This window comes from Kryptolebias marmoratus, linkage group LG11 (assembly GCF_001649575.2).
Source record: "Kryptolebias marmoratus isolate JLee-2015 linkage group LG11, ASM164957v2, whole genome shotgun sequence".
NCBI lineage: Eukaryota > Metazoa > Chordata > Actinopteri > Cyprinodontiformes > Rivulidae > Kryptolebias > Kryptolebias marmoratus.
In genome coordinates, this window is record NC_051440.1 from 16516349 (window position 1) to 16532324 (window position 15976).

At 41.0% G+C, this 15976-nt stretch overlaps 1 protein-coding gene across 1 annotated transcript; it reads left to right on the forward strand.

Annotated features, from left to right (window-relative positions):
- Window positions 1-537: 537 nt before the first annotated feature.
- On the forward strand, window positions 538-12314 carry elapor2a (endosome-lysosome associated apoptosis and autophagy regulator family member 2a). The gene is made up of 23 exons (XM_017405924.3): window positions 538-659; window positions 777-882; window positions 1910-2030; window positions 3415-3604; window positions 3690-3837; window positions 4026-4115; window positions 4834-4936; window positions 5037-5189; window positions 6009-6097; window positions 6190-6370; window positions 6480-6608; window positions 7390-7480; window positions 7579-7681; window positions 7763-7900; window positions 9049-9312; window positions 9406-9579; window positions 9693-9879; window positions 10114-10210; window positions 10285-10386; window positions 10508-10634; window positions 10808-10986; window positions 11149-11317; window positions 11404-12314. The coding sequence occupies exons 2-23, from the start codon at window positions 787-789 to the stop codon at window positions 11470-11472; spliced, it is 3000 nt and encodes a 999-aa protein (XP_017261413.1). The 5' UTR covers window positions 538-659; window positions 777-786; the 3' UTR covers window positions 11473-12314.
- Window positions 12315-15976: the final 3662 nt, after the last annotated feature.

The window sequence follows — 15976 nt, forward strand, 5'->3', positions numbered from 1 at the left end:
CCTTTTCCGGGAAAATACAATTCAAACGCAATTCGGAAGCTACATGCGAATATATTTTGACACAGGAACAGTCTGTACATCACATAAACCCCTCTTAGCTGTTTTGTTGAGGGACTCTTCCGCCCTCTGTCGGCCATTCAGGTGCACTGCACAGTCGAGCATTCAGGTAGCGTCCAAAAGAAGAGAGTTCGGTGTCAAAGCAGCAGAAATATGGTGCAGGCAAATTTCAATTGAATTATCTTATTATTTTACTAAGCTTAATAAAATTGAAGACAGCAACAGGCAACAATTATGAGCGCGGAATCAAGTTTGCACTTTCTTACCGGAAACCAGTCCCGTGATTAGCCTACCTTCAAACTAAAATCATAAAACTATATATCTGCATAAACAGTGCTGGGATTTTTTTTTCAAATTGGCACATGTGTATAAAATCTTTATTGTATTAAATGATGGCAGAAATAACACATCATTAACTCAGAGTATTGAGCTTTTAATGTTCACATGAACCATTATTCTGAAAAACACGTTAGCGGAAGCGGCGTTCCGTTTAGCCTAGCTTGTTTGTGTCGAGCGCGAGCTCCTGAAGCGCACACAATCTGAGGATAATCGCAGGTGGAGAGGCCGGGAAGCAATATATCAGCAAGAGGCGACAGAAGCAGGTGTCGAGTTCCGGGCTGAACAAGTGTTCATTGAAGTCAAGTTTATGATACAGAGCATCCAACTAGATAGAGGTTAGCTTTTTTTAAAAAAAAATAATTTGTTCTCCGCTTCCCTAGGTGATCCACAATGCGGTCCTCGGCTTGGTTCGTTGCCCGATGCGCTCTCATCCTCTCCACTCTCAGGATGACTGAGGGAGCCGAAGGACAGCAGCAGTGTAGTGAGGTGAGCAAAACACTCCATCCTTGGCGTTTATCGCTGGTAATAAAAGCTGGCATTTAAAGGAGGGGCACGAAATGCAACAACAAACCCGTCGGCCAGTTGTTGTGGCTACGCACGCCGAGTCCTAATGCTGAACAAATACGATTAAAAAATGATGACACATTTCCGGGTGGGTTTAATTGTGTTGGAAGTGGCTTCCTCGTCGTTGCGGTTTGCAGCGCACTTGAAACCGGCTCCCAAAGAGTTGCTGAATCTGTGATGATGAGCTCTGGTTGCTTGTTGGAGTTCACCCCCTCGGAGCTGCTCGGGCTCTTATCAGCTTCCTGCACCGACTGGCCTTTTCCTTCCCAGGGCTCTGGCTCAGCTCAACACCTCCCCAGAAGAGGCTGGCAGCACGAAGAGGCCACAAGATAGAAGAATAGCATTCCTCAATTTTATGCTTTCACACTGACACAGAGATTACTGTAACGCCCTCCTTTTAAGGCCCACATATGGCTTTTGAATGGCAACTTGAGAGGATGACAAATTATCAAATTAGCTAATGGGTTTTACATAATATGCCCTAACTATTACATTCAACAATCAATTGTCTGCGCGTTTCTGCTGAAGTGGCAAACGCTGCTGGTAAAATGACTCTCCCTTTTTTTTTTTTAATCAGCAGTCCACTGTTGCCATTGTTCCTGCTGCCATCTCCATGGAGATGGTATGTTATGTGTTCAGGCCCAAAGAGCGGTCAGAGGTTGAGAGATAACACCGGAGTAGGCACTCTTGCTTTGTGAGCCCGAGTTAAGTGGATGTGGAAAGTGATATCGGTGTTGGTTGGTTGTGAATGCAGCAGTGCTTCTGTTTGGCCTGCCCTTATTTGCCAAGGCTTCACTTGGCGATGACTCACTGGCATGCTTTTTGGGTGGAGACCCCCTCACCGTGATATGTTTCCTGACCTGCCTCTGGTCTGCGTTTGATCCCGTTTGTCACCAAGCCCGCTGTCGCCGCTGATTTCTTATGCAGATGTTTTGTGCTTGTTTGGCAGACGGAGTACTACTATGAATACACGGAGTGTGACAGCACAGGATCTCGGTGGAGGGTGGCCATCCCGCAGAGGCCCGGGACCTGCGCTGGACTACCGGAGCCAGTGCGAGGCACAGAGTGCAGTAAGTTGGACATCACTGCGTTCACAAAGGTGTGGTGAAGGAAAGTCAGTCTTTCACCAGGCTCCGAGCTGATGCTACAGGCTAGTCACATTTGAGCACATTTGATATTTCTGTCTGTTATAAGGTCAGGGAATAGGGAGGTTTTGGTGACTCCAGACTGCACGATTGTTTACCAGTAAAAATGTAAATGTCCACAGAAATTTCCAGTCTCTAGAGGTAAAAAGACATTAAGTGTGGTGCTTTTGAATCAACCGTGTGTCTAGTGTGCACATTCTTTATGTTGTATATTCTGGTGGTTTTTCAGATCTTCTTTGTAAAAGGTGCGTGCCAGAGAGTGTTCACTTCTTTGTGTTTGTTTAGCGGGTGTCTTCAGAGAAATCTGAAACACTGCTTACCACGTTATCTCAGTGAGGTGAGAAGGACAGATTTTATCGACGTAAAGTATGCTGATGTTGTGCAAAGTGGTAATACGTGTTTTTTTTTTTTTTTTTGTCGTTGGACCCATTATAACCAGTTTGCCCAGTGACCGTAAACAACCCCACTAAAAGTCTGAGCTGAAATTATTACTGATGAAATCTGCTAACGTCATCCAAAGTTGACGCTGCACCTGCACTTTCTTCTGAATTTTAATTGACAGCAGATGTTTTCCGGACTGGATGTTTTTTCATTTGTATAAAGTGCGCAAAATGGAAAATATGTGTCTGTTTGCGTAGTTCATATCCTGCAGCTGTGAACTGGTAAACTGTTGCTGTCGTCACGTTTTGTTGCTTTTGTTCCCTCCATCTCCCTGGTCAGACTTCAAGAGAAACACTCAAATCTGGACTTTTCATCAGAAGTGAAGCATTTATCTGTGACAGAATATCAAAAAGATTTGTTTGTTTTACCACATTCTAGTACAAGAGCCCTTATTGGTTACCCTAATTGTCATGAGAAAAAAATGTTGTCACTGTTTTAAATAGTTACGCTCGTGTACAAGGGCTTTCACACGATCTGGACTACCGGATACCTTTCTTCTGCTCAATCTGCTTTGAAATAGTTGACTTCCTTGAAGTGCAGAGAAGCATTGTTGTGGCAGTCAGACAGCTCAGGTATGAGGAAAAGCTGACATTGTCAAGCACTGGAAAATATAAAGACACAACGGCTGGTTGGGAAAAAGTGCAGAGACAGACACAGTGTGAAACAGGATGTAAGGATTAAGCTCCTTTATTACTGGCGCTGCACTGTACCGAAAGCAGCAGTGATTTGACTCATTGTGTGTCAGCTTTAGCCTGTCACATTTAATTTCAGCGCAGCAGAATGTGAGGGAAAAGGGTCGAAAATAGCTTGTTCGGTTTACTGTTATTCCTCTGTCCCTCCCCTGTCTGTCCTCCATTGTGTCCCTCAGCCTTCTCATGCAAAGCTGGGGAGTTCCTGGAGATGTCGGCTCAGGAGTGCACCCAGTGCGCAGCTGGAAGCTACTCCCTCGGCAGCGGAATACGCTTCGACCAATGGGACAGCATGCCTACTGGATTCAGCACCATGGCAACCTCCCTGGGGAGTGACCCCCATAGAGATGCCCAACTTACCTGCAACAGGTAACCGAGTAAGAACAAGGAATCTGTTTGTAAATTATATGACATATTTTTATTTACCAACTCCTTTTTTTTTTTTTTTTTACAGTTCTTCTTGGGTGCCTCAGGGAAACTATCTGGAGTCCAACAGGGACGAGTGCACGGTCTCTCTCATCTATGCTGTTCATTTGAAGAAACAAGGCTCTGTCAGCTTTGAGTATCAATATCCGGACAACAATCTGGCGTTTGAGTTCTTCGTGAGTATCTTTTACACTTCAGGCCAATGTAATGTCCTGAGAAAGTTGCTTTAACGTGCAAAAAAAAAACTTGCAGAGTCGAAAAAGTCTCATCAGCGTTATGGATTTTTAATATATAATGTAGCCAATGAACACCACCGCAAAGATGTAAGAGTTTCATCTGCAGCATTTTACTTTTTTGTGTTTAGATCCAGAATGATCAGTGTCAGGAGATGGATCAGTCTGCCGATACCAAATGGCTAAAGCTCACCAATCACGGAGAGTGGGCAACCCACACGGTAAACGTTTCACTCTGTATGATGAATTTTAGGCAGAAAGGACGGGTCTTTGGCAACTGGCCTCGGTCGTCCAAAATAAATGCATTGAGCTGCAAACAGTGGGTGGGTGCGGGCGGGAAGGCTCTTAGCACACAGGATGATGCTGGAATTGGTGAGCCATTAATTTTGCAGGTAGAAAATTGTGTTTTTTTTTTTTCTTTAGGTAGATCATTTAAACAAGTTGTTTGTTTATATAATAAAATCAATCAAACAAACAAACCAATAAATTAAAGCTGTGAGGAGTTTAAGCAGTCTATGTGAATGTTGTTGAGTTGATTTAAGCTCTTTTGTCTATTTTATGCTTATAAATATAAACTGAAAATACTTTTTTGGCCTTTTTTCCATTGAAATAGTAGATGAATTCCTTCTCTTTGTTAAGTCAATCTGCAAATTATGTGACTCAAGGCAGCATTGCATTTCGTAATTGATTTTTTTTAACATGTCAATTAGATTAGGGTAATAACAGTCCAGGCCTCACAATAGTTTTAGTGCAATTTCAGCTTATGTATATAAATGCAGGATTTGAACTGATTTCCTATAGTAATTTTATTTCAATTATCATTTTTTAAAATCAATTAAAGATGCATTAAAGAAATCTAGGACATTCCTTGTTTGCAGCTGCCCTTGCCGTGTTCATTCATGCCAAACTGATGATGCAGCAACACATTATGTATTTTAGGTGAACTTGAAATCTGGCACCAACATTTTGTACTGGAGGACTGGAGGTGTTCTGGAGACCAAAGTGGTGAAGCCCGTTCTGCTGAAAAACATTCAGATTGAAGGTCAGTCACATGTTTTGTTTTGTCTTATCGTGGAGAAATAATAATAGTTCAAAAAAACCAGATTAAACACATCTTTTTTCTCCCCCCCTCCTCCGTCTAGGTGTTGCCTACACATCAGAATGCTTTCCTTGTAAGCCCGGGACATTTAGCCGGGTTCCCGGCTCCTCCACGTGTGAACCCTGTCCTCGGGACACCCACTCGGGCCACGGAGCCAGTTCCTGCACCGCCTGCAACACCACCACTCAGTTCGCAGGTGTGTTGTATGTGCCTGTTTAAATTTATGCAGAATCCCAGAAACTACACCAAGAAACCGCATTGCATTATTTAATGCAGCCTAATTACTTCTGTTGCTGCTTAGAGGCGCAGAACGCATCTTATAAGGATTTCAAGAAACCTTGTGATATTTGACGCCGCATTGGTTAAACTGGTTATTTTAAAACAACAAATTTGTGATCACAAGGGAGTTTTAGGTTTTAGCTGAGTTTGCAGCTCTTATTGCTTTTGTTTTCTGTACTTGGCTTTCGCGTATGATGGCGAAAGTATTCCTGTGAGCTTTCATCTTGATACATTTTTGAAAAGGGATCTAAAAATATTTCCACATGCAAAGCACCAAGTGTTCAAGACCAGGTTTAAGTGGGAGTTCAGGCATCAATTTTGCTTTACTTGACTGTAATAAAAACATCTCAGTTTTTAAAAAAAGTTTATTAGAATTTTAGTTTGAAGTATTACAAAAATTCACTTACATAGGCATTCTTTGTAATAACCTTGTGAGTACAGGCTGAGTGAACAGTATTTTAAAATGATTTATTGGGATATTATGAAATGTAAAAATACTCTTAAAATCTTCAGAACTGCTTATTTGTCAGTGAGGAGCTGCGTAAGTGTTCATCTGATGTTTAAAGCCAGACAGAAACGCAGCAGAATCTCTGGTTTGATTTATTTTAGAACTTTAAGCATCGTACTATCTTTAGGGCAAGTCATAAAATTGTTGCGGTATCAGATTGTTCCTTTTGAATCTGTCTTTGCAAATGGAGCAACTGTCCTGGCGTAATTACAACATTTCGCTTTTCAGAAGAGGGATCGGCGGCGTGTAAGAAAAGACCTCCCTGTTCCAAAAAGGACTATTTCCAAATTCACACAGCCTGTGACCTTGAAGGCAAGGTGAGGGGAAAAAAATCTGTCATCTTTCAAGCATGTCGACCAGCCTCGCCGTGCAGTCAGAGTTTGTAATTTCCATCTTTGTGTAATTTCAGACGCAGGTCATATATAAGTGGATCGAACCAAAGATCTGTCTCGAGGGCGTCCCTGGAGCTGAAACGTTGCCTCAGAGCGGTGACCGTGAGCCGTGTCCGCCCTGTAATCCGGGTTTTTATAACAATGACACGGCCACCTGCTCCCCTTGCCCACCCGGGACGTACTCTGATGGCATGAAACGTACTGAAAACTCTTCTGATTTATTGTATTTTTCTCCCTAAAGTTCCCCCGTCCTTTGCTCTTTCTTTTTGTGTCATGCAGTGTTTGATTTGTGGTGTTTATTTCCCAGCATGTCAGAGGTGTCCAGCAGGTACTGAGCCCATCTTGGGTTATGAGTATAAATGGTGGAACGTACTTCCTTCTAACATGAAGACCTCCTGTTTTAATGTGGGCAACTCCAAATGTGACAAAATGAACGGTGGGTAGTCCAGCACAATGTTTACATCCCCCCCTTTTTTTTTCCCTGGCTTATATTTTGGGAAATAAATTTGATCAGTTTTAGCACAATAAAAGGTAATACGATTGCAGATAATAAGCAGATATTAGCAGCTAGCCAAACTTGCTTGATAAAATATGGTGGATAGTTTGTCAAATACTGCATCAGTCAAAATAGTAAATATGAGTCAATTAAAAAACACAACTAAATTAGCAGATATTAGCAGCTTGCTAGAGTACCTTGTTAACACTGAAAAAACAGCTTCATTTTCTGTGGAGGAAACAAAAAACCAAAACAAAACCTGTCTATGGTGTTGACCAGTTTTTCTTTGTTTTCAGTCCCAGTGTCCAGTTCCATTTCGTGGCTAATAATGGCAGTATTGTTTGCATTGCACACAATGCTGCTTTTAAACTCCTTTTCAAAGGATGTCACTGCAAAAAGGTCGCTAAAAGCTGAGGACATATAAAACAGAACTGTCTGCATTGAATGCAGCACACCTCCACCTCAGATAGGTTTTTCTATACTTCTCTGTATCAGCAGTTCTTTCAGTTCATGTTGATTTAGCATCTTTTGTTCATAAAAAAATGGCATCACCGGCGGCACAGAGATGACGGTGTTCATTTTCTTTTTTTTTTTTTTTTTTGGACAGTAGAGTCGACGTGAAGTTTTTCTTCTTATATAAACTGATCATCCAGTTATGACTTTAGTGTGTTTGCTCCTCAAACAGATTAGATAAATGAATCCCTGATGCTGTTCTCTTTAGGTTGGGAGGTAGCAGGAGAATATATTCATAGTGGAGCAGGAAGTTCTGACAACGATTACCTCATCCTCAACATTCACGTTCTTGGCTTCAAGTAAGTACACGCCTGCTGTGTTTCTGTCTTGTTACTGAGCTGTCCATTGCTTTGTCCTGGGATTAATCCAGGTTTTCTCTGTCTGGGTCCGTCACCAGGCTGCCTACTTCAGTGTCAAGCCAGTCAGTGACAGAATTTGGTCGCATCACGTTTGAGTTTGAAACCGTGTGCACGACTGACTGTGAGCTTTACTTCATGATGGTGAGAACAGCTCCGGGCTTGTCCGCCGTGTATTACAACGGAAGTGTTCTGGAGAAGTAATTGGTTGATTGTGTGTTTTAGGATGTCAATAGAACGAGTACCACGGTGGTGCAGTCATGGGAGAAAACAAACAAGCGACAGACCTACACACACGTCATGACAAAAAATGCTTCGGTTTCCTACACATGGGCTTTCCAGAGGACTAACCAACCTTCAGACGTAAGCATGAGCGCATACTTTCACGCAGATTTAAATTTGTGCAGGGGTTAAGTAAGATAATTTTACCTCCATACATTACATTACGTCCACAACAAAGTAAAATTTACGTACAATAACATTCCTTCAGTTACTGTGTGTGAATTGGTTCTGCGGTCTGTTTTTTATTTTATATATTTCTTTTGCTCTTACAGCATTGCTTAAGTTTGAGGGACAGACTGGGTATAAATTGTGACCTTTCCAACATGTGTATAATAGTCCATAAAATATATTAGACTAACTATTTTTAGTAATATATAGCGTCTCTCACATTGTCTAAGTTTAATGAGTAAACTGTCAGGAAAATAAAAATAACTAAAATGTTGATTTGAGGAGAAACAAACGGCTATTCCACATCAAAATATATTGGTGCCTTTTATGCTGTTTGATGGAAATTGGACAAGCCAGATAGTTGATGGAAAGGTTTTATTGAGAAAAATAAAACACTGTAGCGTAAAAGAGAAGATTAATGGTTGGAGAGGAAAACTCCCACACACAGCATAAGAACCCTGTCTTATCTGTAAAACACGGTGGTGTTACTATCATGATGTGGATCTGTTTTGCAGCCAGAACTGTTTGCCACCATGAACGGAATAATGAATTTTGAATTATTCTAGCAATTTTTTAAATAATAAAAAAGCTTGAATTTTATCGTGTCAGAGGAAATCAGTAACTTGGCTAACAGTGACTCAAACTGTACAAGGTTTCAAGGCAAATTGCTAACCTTAAGTCAGTAGACATTTTCCGTGTCCAACTATTAACAAACAATTTGCCAGATCGGATGCTGTTATGACTTCTTCATAGACCTTCAGTGTTTCCTTTAAACGATTCCACACTAGGTACATAAAACTCTCCCCACTGCTTGGTTTTAAAGGTAACTTTTGAAAGGTCTAACTAAAACCACTTCACCCTCGTGAACACACATTACCTTGCATATTGTGTGAACAATGAAGAAATAAGAGCAACCAGATGCCGGTGCAGCTTAATTTTGTTTAAATCACTAATTTTGCTGCAACGTAGGAAATTCACTAACTAAATTTTGTATACTGCAAGTAGCTGAAGTTTTGGCAGACAAAATGTGGTAAACTGAGTCGACTGTCTTGCTTTTTCAGGTACGTTGGTACGTCAACGACGTGGCACGCATCTACTCCATCACAGTCACCAACGCGCTGGACGGTGTGTCCTCTAGCTGCCGGGCCTGCGCCCTCAGCACCCAGCCTTCCAGCTCGGCCTGCGTACCCTGCCCGCCTGGTCATTACATCGACGCACTCTCCAGCAAGTGCACGGAGTGTCCACGCAACACGTACCTCGTCCCTCACGCCACAGCGGGGCCTGACGCCTGCACGCCTTGCGGACCAGCAAGCAAGAGTGACAAGGTTTGGTGTTGAGGCAAACGGGGAAAGCAAGCTAGTTCTCACTTTGAGGTTCTGTGCACGAAAATTGACCACGAGACGTATTTGTGCTTCCAGGACCACAGGCACTGTTACAGCGACTGTCACTTCACCCACACGGACGGCAACGTCACTCTGACTTTTGACTTCAGCTCCCTTGGGTCCGTGGTGTCGCTGATGAATAGTCCGAAGTTTACCTCCAAAGGAACCAAGTATTTCCACGTGTTCAACATCAGTCTGTGTGGAGAACAGGTGTGCACAAGCAATTACAGGAACATGCAGAAAAAAAGTTGCTGTTTTAATATTTGTTTTTTTTAGTGCACAGATGGGATGCCTTTGCCATTTAGTTTCTTCCGCTTTTAAAGGGCCAGTTGGCGGTGTGCACGGACAACGTGACGGACCTGTCAATCTCCGGTGCCCGGGGAGAGAAAGGCGAAGGGCCCAGTGCCGTCAGGAGCTTCGTCTGTCAGTCAACAATAATCCCGGCGAGTGGTCGAGGATTCCACACTGCGCTCTCCTCGCAGTCCATTAACTTAGCTGACACTTTTCTTGGTAAGTGAGCTCAAGATGCAGACAGTGGAAGTGAGAATAACTGAACTTATTATTTTTGAAAGTTCTGTTTAGAGTTTTAAATGGTAGAAAGAAATAATATAGTTAATTAAAAGTTTTTGAAGGCTATGTTGGCCTTTTTAATGTCTTGTTACAGAAAAAAACTGAATGATTGAACTTGCATCTTGTGTATTGTATTTGTATTTAATTTATTTCATTTTATTGTCTTTTTTGCAGGTGCAACAGTAGATGATAATATTGCAGGAATAAAAGCAAAACCAGAGCTGTTTCCCCAAAATTCAAAGAAAGTCCCTGATGTCAACTTCTTCTACAGGTATTTTATTTTTTTAATAATATAAAAAAAATACTGATGAAAGTGGTTTACTTTACTGTATTTATATTTGTCAGATCATTGGAGGCGACTTCATCGTGTGAGTCTGGTCGGAGTGCAGTGGTGACTCTGCGCTGCAACCCTTATAAGAGTACCAACGGAGAGCTCTCAGTGCCCAGGTATCACCTCTGGCCTTTGCTGCACACGGTCACTTCTTGTAATTACCTTTTGACTTTCGCCAGCGCTTGATAAGAAGTACAAAGTAAAAAACGAAGTCTGTTTTTTTTTTGGTTGTTTCAGTCAGTGCTCTGAAGGAACATGTGATGGCTGTACCTTTGATTTCCTATGGGAGAGCTCAGGAGCTTGTCCCACATGCACAGAAAGAGACTACCACCTGATAGAGGGAGTCTGCAAAGGAGGACACCAGGTGTGTGGACATATTAGGTGTTTTAGTAAAGCACAGGAATACCTGATGTGTAGACTTTCAGCTCCTGCTGGAGGCTGTATTTGAAGCACACCGCTCTGCCTCACACCGGTCAGTGTATGATTGTTTGACTTGTTCATCTTTATTGGATGCTACATGCACGCTCTCGTCCTCAGGACATGCTGTACGTGTGGACTGAGCCGAAACTGTGTATAGGAGGAGTGGCCTTGCCGGAGAAGAGAACAGTAGCGTGTGAGGGGATGGAGTACTGGGTCCGGCTTGGCGCAGGGATAGGAACTTTCACTGCAGTGCTGCTCGTCTTCCTCACCTGCTACTTTTGGAAGAAGAACAAACGGTATCAGAGAGCGCCTTTGATTTGCTTCACCTTCCTTTGTTCTTTCCTTGTCTTTTTTTTTTTTTAGGTCACATCAGTTGTTTTTTTTTAACCTTTTTTTATGTGGACGTCTTTTTTTTTTTCCTTTTCCTGTATTGATTCCTTTGTTTGTTTCTCTGCTAGGTTGGAGTACAAATACTCCCGCTTGGTTATGTCTGCTAATAGGGAGTGTGAAATGCCAGTGGCTGACAGCTGTGCCGTGATGGAGGGAGAGAATGAGGGAGACATGGAGGATGAGGTTGTGTACACAAAACCATCGCTGCTTGGGAAACTCAAAGCCATAGCATCCAAGGTGAGACCGCATCACTGCAGCAAAGAGAACGATTTGATAATAAAGTGGTTTTTTTTTTTTAATCAGTTCTTTGCTTTTGCTTTCAGGGTAATGGAGAGAAATATGAAAATGTGCAGCTGAACTCATCTCAATCCAAAGCATTAGTGTGGAGCTAGAATTGTGGGAATGTGAGCTGCAGGGAGGGGAGATATTGGACCCTAAATACACTTTCCACTGGGTGACCCCCCAGCCCCCCCTCGCCCTTTAACCAGCAGCCCCTATTATGTGCTATGGTACCCAGAATACCATTAGTGTGAACAAATACACACAGAAAAATACACATCTTGCATATTTTCAAAGAAGTCACTCTTACTTGGTGGCCTTAAAGCTTGGTACAACAGAGCCATAGTACTGTGAAGCAGGTGTGTGTGAGTTTGTGTGTGCCACACACACTTCTATCATCTTTTGACTCCAGTTATTATCAGAAAAGGTTGTTGGAAAAGCTCAGGGTGAGACAAGGACCTACTTGAGTTCTTGTGTTCTGTTTTGTTTGTATTTATTTCACTCTGTTTAATGTGTGACGTTCCTTTGACACCCAGATCTCCATGGTTGGTGTGTTCCCGTGTCCTGTAGGTGAATATGCAGACTGATTTGTTCTGGCCTATAATAATAATATTTTTCCTGTTTGATTTTTTTCTTCTTTTTTAAGCTCTGTTGAAATTACTGTCCTGATGAGATCTGCTGAAGAGCTGTAAATAAAAATGGTAATTTATGTTGTCGAGGTTGTGCTTCTAATAAAAAAAAAGTATTTATGTATAAACAGCCTGAGTGTGACTAAGTTGTCATGTAACCCTTTTGAGAAATCAGCGTTGCGACTTTCATATGATTGTTTTTAATCACTTAATGTTTTAGTTGTGAACTCTCTGGTAACTAATTTGCCCAAAATGAGCTGATCGTGGATTTAAAAGTGTTTATTTTAGTTTTAGAAAGAAAGCAGACCAAAAAAAAAAAAAAAAAAGGATCAGTAGGATTACATTGTTGGTACACTGTTGTTTGTTAATTTACAATTTTAAGAAGTGGCAGCAGCAGGTAGCTGTAGCACGTCCATGGATTTTCAGCAGTAATATAAAAATATATGTCTGAATAATAACATAATGTAAAGCATATCGTGATGTAAAGATTTAAGAACTAGTGTTTGCTTTTTTGACAGCAACAATCCACTTTTGTCTTTGGCCCCTTTCAGACTCTTTATATCATCAATCCGGTCAGACTTAAACTCAGTTTCTCCAAACTGAGCTCCTTCAAGGAGTTATCTACAACAGGTAGGATATGAATTGTTCATAACTCCTCCAAGAACCCAACTTCAAATGATCTGAGCTGTCTCTAAAGAGATTTCCAGTTCAGGACTGATTTATTGGAGGCTGAAAATTCCCAATTTTTCTCTAATAATTTCATGCATTTTGCATTTTACTGGGCAAACAATTCATCAATGAATGTCACATAGTTGAAATCTTTAGATTTACAGTATAAATGTTTTTTTTATTTTTATTTTCTCAAATTCTGCACACCACCTGGCAGTTTTAGTTTTGACCTATTATGCTAGAATAGATTTCTGATCTCTTTAAAATATTGTTTTTTATTGTCTGAATTTTACTTCTTAGTTACACATCCCCCTGCTGGTAAAGCTATTTTATGAAAAGTTAAACACTTTGGCCAGCTATTAAAATGTCTCTGTGCCCTGACATATTGTACTTCCAGAGACCAGCTGTTTAGCATAATTTTAATATGATGTATTTCTTTCAAAATTATATTTTTCTGTAAAATTTGTTTGTGTATATATATATATATATATATATATATTAATATTATATTATATATATATATATTAATATTATATTATATATATATATATATATATTATATTATATATATAATATATATATATATATATAATATATATATATATATATATGTCATATGGAATCAGCATTGTACACTGCTCAAGTCTTTATTAGGATGAACTAAATGAATGAAAGTGGAGGGTGAAATGGTTTTATACTGTTTAAATATTCATTGAATTATCTCAGTTTCACCAGGTTTTGTGGATCATTCTAGTTCTGGACATTAAACCTGTTACTGTGTCTGACATGAAGGTAAAAGGAGAATATTACAATTGATGTTGCAATAATCTAAGTCAACCACCAGAGGGCGATCATTGCAAGGGTAAAAGAACAGACTCCTCATCCAGTTTCTCATTGTGTAAGCTATAAAAAAATATGATGTAACCATAAAAAAAAATCTGTAAAAAAATGAATAGCGAACTCTAAACTCTGTTATAATGTTTTCAACTCTTTCCTCCTGATTCTTTTCTCAAACCAAATCAAATGTATTTATGTAGCACATTTAAAAACAACTGCTGTTGGCCCAAGTGCTGCAAAACAACAAATAGTTAAAAGATGATGCCAAACACAAGAGACTGTATATTTCTTCTTCTTTCAATTTCTGTAAAGACGTTGTTTTAGAACAGAAAAACTATATAAATCAAACTTGCTCTATCTGCTTTTATCATAGTTCACTTGGCAGAATGTCCCCATCCATCCTATTGTTTTTATTTTAATCTTTCCTGTCCTTTTTTTCTTCCAACAGACTGAGATTTGACACTGGCAGCCATAGTCCTGAAGCAGGAAGCACTTCAGAAGGTGGTTTAATTGGAGTGCCATCACTTAGTGAACAGATGAGGCAGAGTGTTAGAACCATCTTTAAACGTTTGCCAACACGGACTATGAATAGAGCCTGTGTGTGTGTGTGTGAAAGTGATGGTGCTGCAGGAGAGACTTGCCTATCTAAACTTGTATTCAACATTTAGATAGTGGTTGAGCTTCACAGACCCACTGTAGCACTTTTTTTCTTCCTGTGTACAGCACACTCAATGATGAGCAGACAACCGCAGCTGTTTGCTTCATGGACTTTATTAAGATGTTGTCACAGCCTCATTATTGCACATTTCATAAACACAAGAGCTATTGCTTCGTGACTGTCCGTTTCCAGAGTTCACATCAACCTCTGCTTCATTTCGTCTGCAGAGATCTTTCCTCGTTTCAAAGCCCAGAGGCCAAGGACACATTCTGTTTTATAGAGGGGGCTACAGCACAGAGATCTTTGTAAAGCACATGACAGTTGGCACAGCCTGAATAGAGGGACAAAGTCCTCAGTGGATGGCTGCTTGAAAGGGATATTCATGTGTAAAAACCAATTAAAGAAGATTCCAGATGAAGTTATTGGATCCATGAGATGATAAATTTGGTAAGGTGATGAGTTTTAAAGTAATGCAATTTCTTTACATCTGACTTTCCAATTAATTTTTCTTATTCAGTGTCCAAATCTTTTGTCTGACAGCCCTTTGTCTCTTTTTCTAACCGCCTCGAGGAAGCCTCGACGGCTTCTGCTTCAGTGGGCAGCCAGATCCAGGCGCTTCAGTTCAAGTGTGAGCTACCAGCCTGTTGCTCTGGCTTTGGTGGTCTTGGCTGAGACCGACCCCATCACAAGTTTCACACATGGAGTGAAGATGAGGCGCACAAAGGTGGCGAGGGAAAGGTTGAAGGGTGAGGCGGATTGCAAGAGAGCGGGTCAGAGAAGAGTGTGGGACGGTTGTCTTGGACTAGTCTCTGGACTAAATGAGCAGAGAATCAGGGTTAAGTGCTCTGTTTGTGTGGCCATTAAAAAGCCGTGAGTACAGGGCCCTGCTGAGCCAAGCCTCATTCCTCTCTGCCAATTTGGACCAGAACCATCAACCCGCTTCTCCTCTTTCTGTTACTCTTTTCTCGGCCACTCCTCACCCCACCCCCCCACCCCCTCCTGCCATCTCCTCTCCTCAGGCAGACAAACAGACATTCCAGCAGTGGATGGGGTGCTGGTGGTTGTCCGTAGCAACCTGCCATGCAGGGTGTATCTTGTGGGAGCAGGACCACCAAATGAATGCCTAAGCCTTCTTCTAACAAAGACAGTGAATCTCTGAGATACTTTGAGCTTCCATAGAGGCACGGCGACTACTGGGCTGTGGGAGTGCTTTATATAATCCAGCAGCAGCATCCCATCGCTCTCGCCTGCTGTCCCTGCACCCTAACATACACACCCCAATGTAGGTTGGCTCGTCTCCACGCATCCTCTGGAACCTTTGAATCTGCCATCCGATGCAATAAGAACAAGAGGCTGCTGAAGGGCGGCTGTGCAAACATGTTGACCAGTCAAAAGATGAAAGTTTAAAAATTCTGCCCACATTGAGTTTGTAAATTTTAACATGGACAAAACAGAGTTTGACTGCTTGCAAAAAAAAAAGTGATTCCCATCACATATCTTGTTGAAAACATCAAATACAGCAGCCACACTTTATTTTAGACAGCTTGTTATATGTAAACATTTAAGATCAGTTCATTAATAAATTACTATCATCCTATTTTCAACAAATATTTGCATGAATCAACCCATTCAAATAAAATTTGCTAAATTAGTTCACTGTTTCAGGCTACTTTACCTAAATTAATATATATGTTCCACTTACTCCACTGTCTCATAAAGCCAAAAGAAAGTCTGTAACATTGCTAACCGCAGTTTCATATTTATGGATGTGTTGATAAATTGTATTTATACTATGCAGAACTGTTCTACTCTAAGATGTTTTGT

Bases quoted from the DNA above. Each gene is read 5' to 3' on its own strand.
- elapor2a (XM_017405924.3), top strand. From the start codon at position 787: ATGCGGTCCTCGGCTTGGTTCGTTGCCCGATGCGCTCTCATCCTCTCC. The intron at 3,605-3,689 runs GTAACCGAGTAA...TTTTTTTTACAG, and splicing joins GCCCAACTTACCTGCAACAG to TTCTTCTTGGGTGCCTCAGG. The intron at 5,190-6,008 runs GTGTGTTGTATG...TTCGCTTTTCAG, and splicing joins CACCACCACTCAGTTCGCAG to AAGAGGGATCGGCGGCGTGT.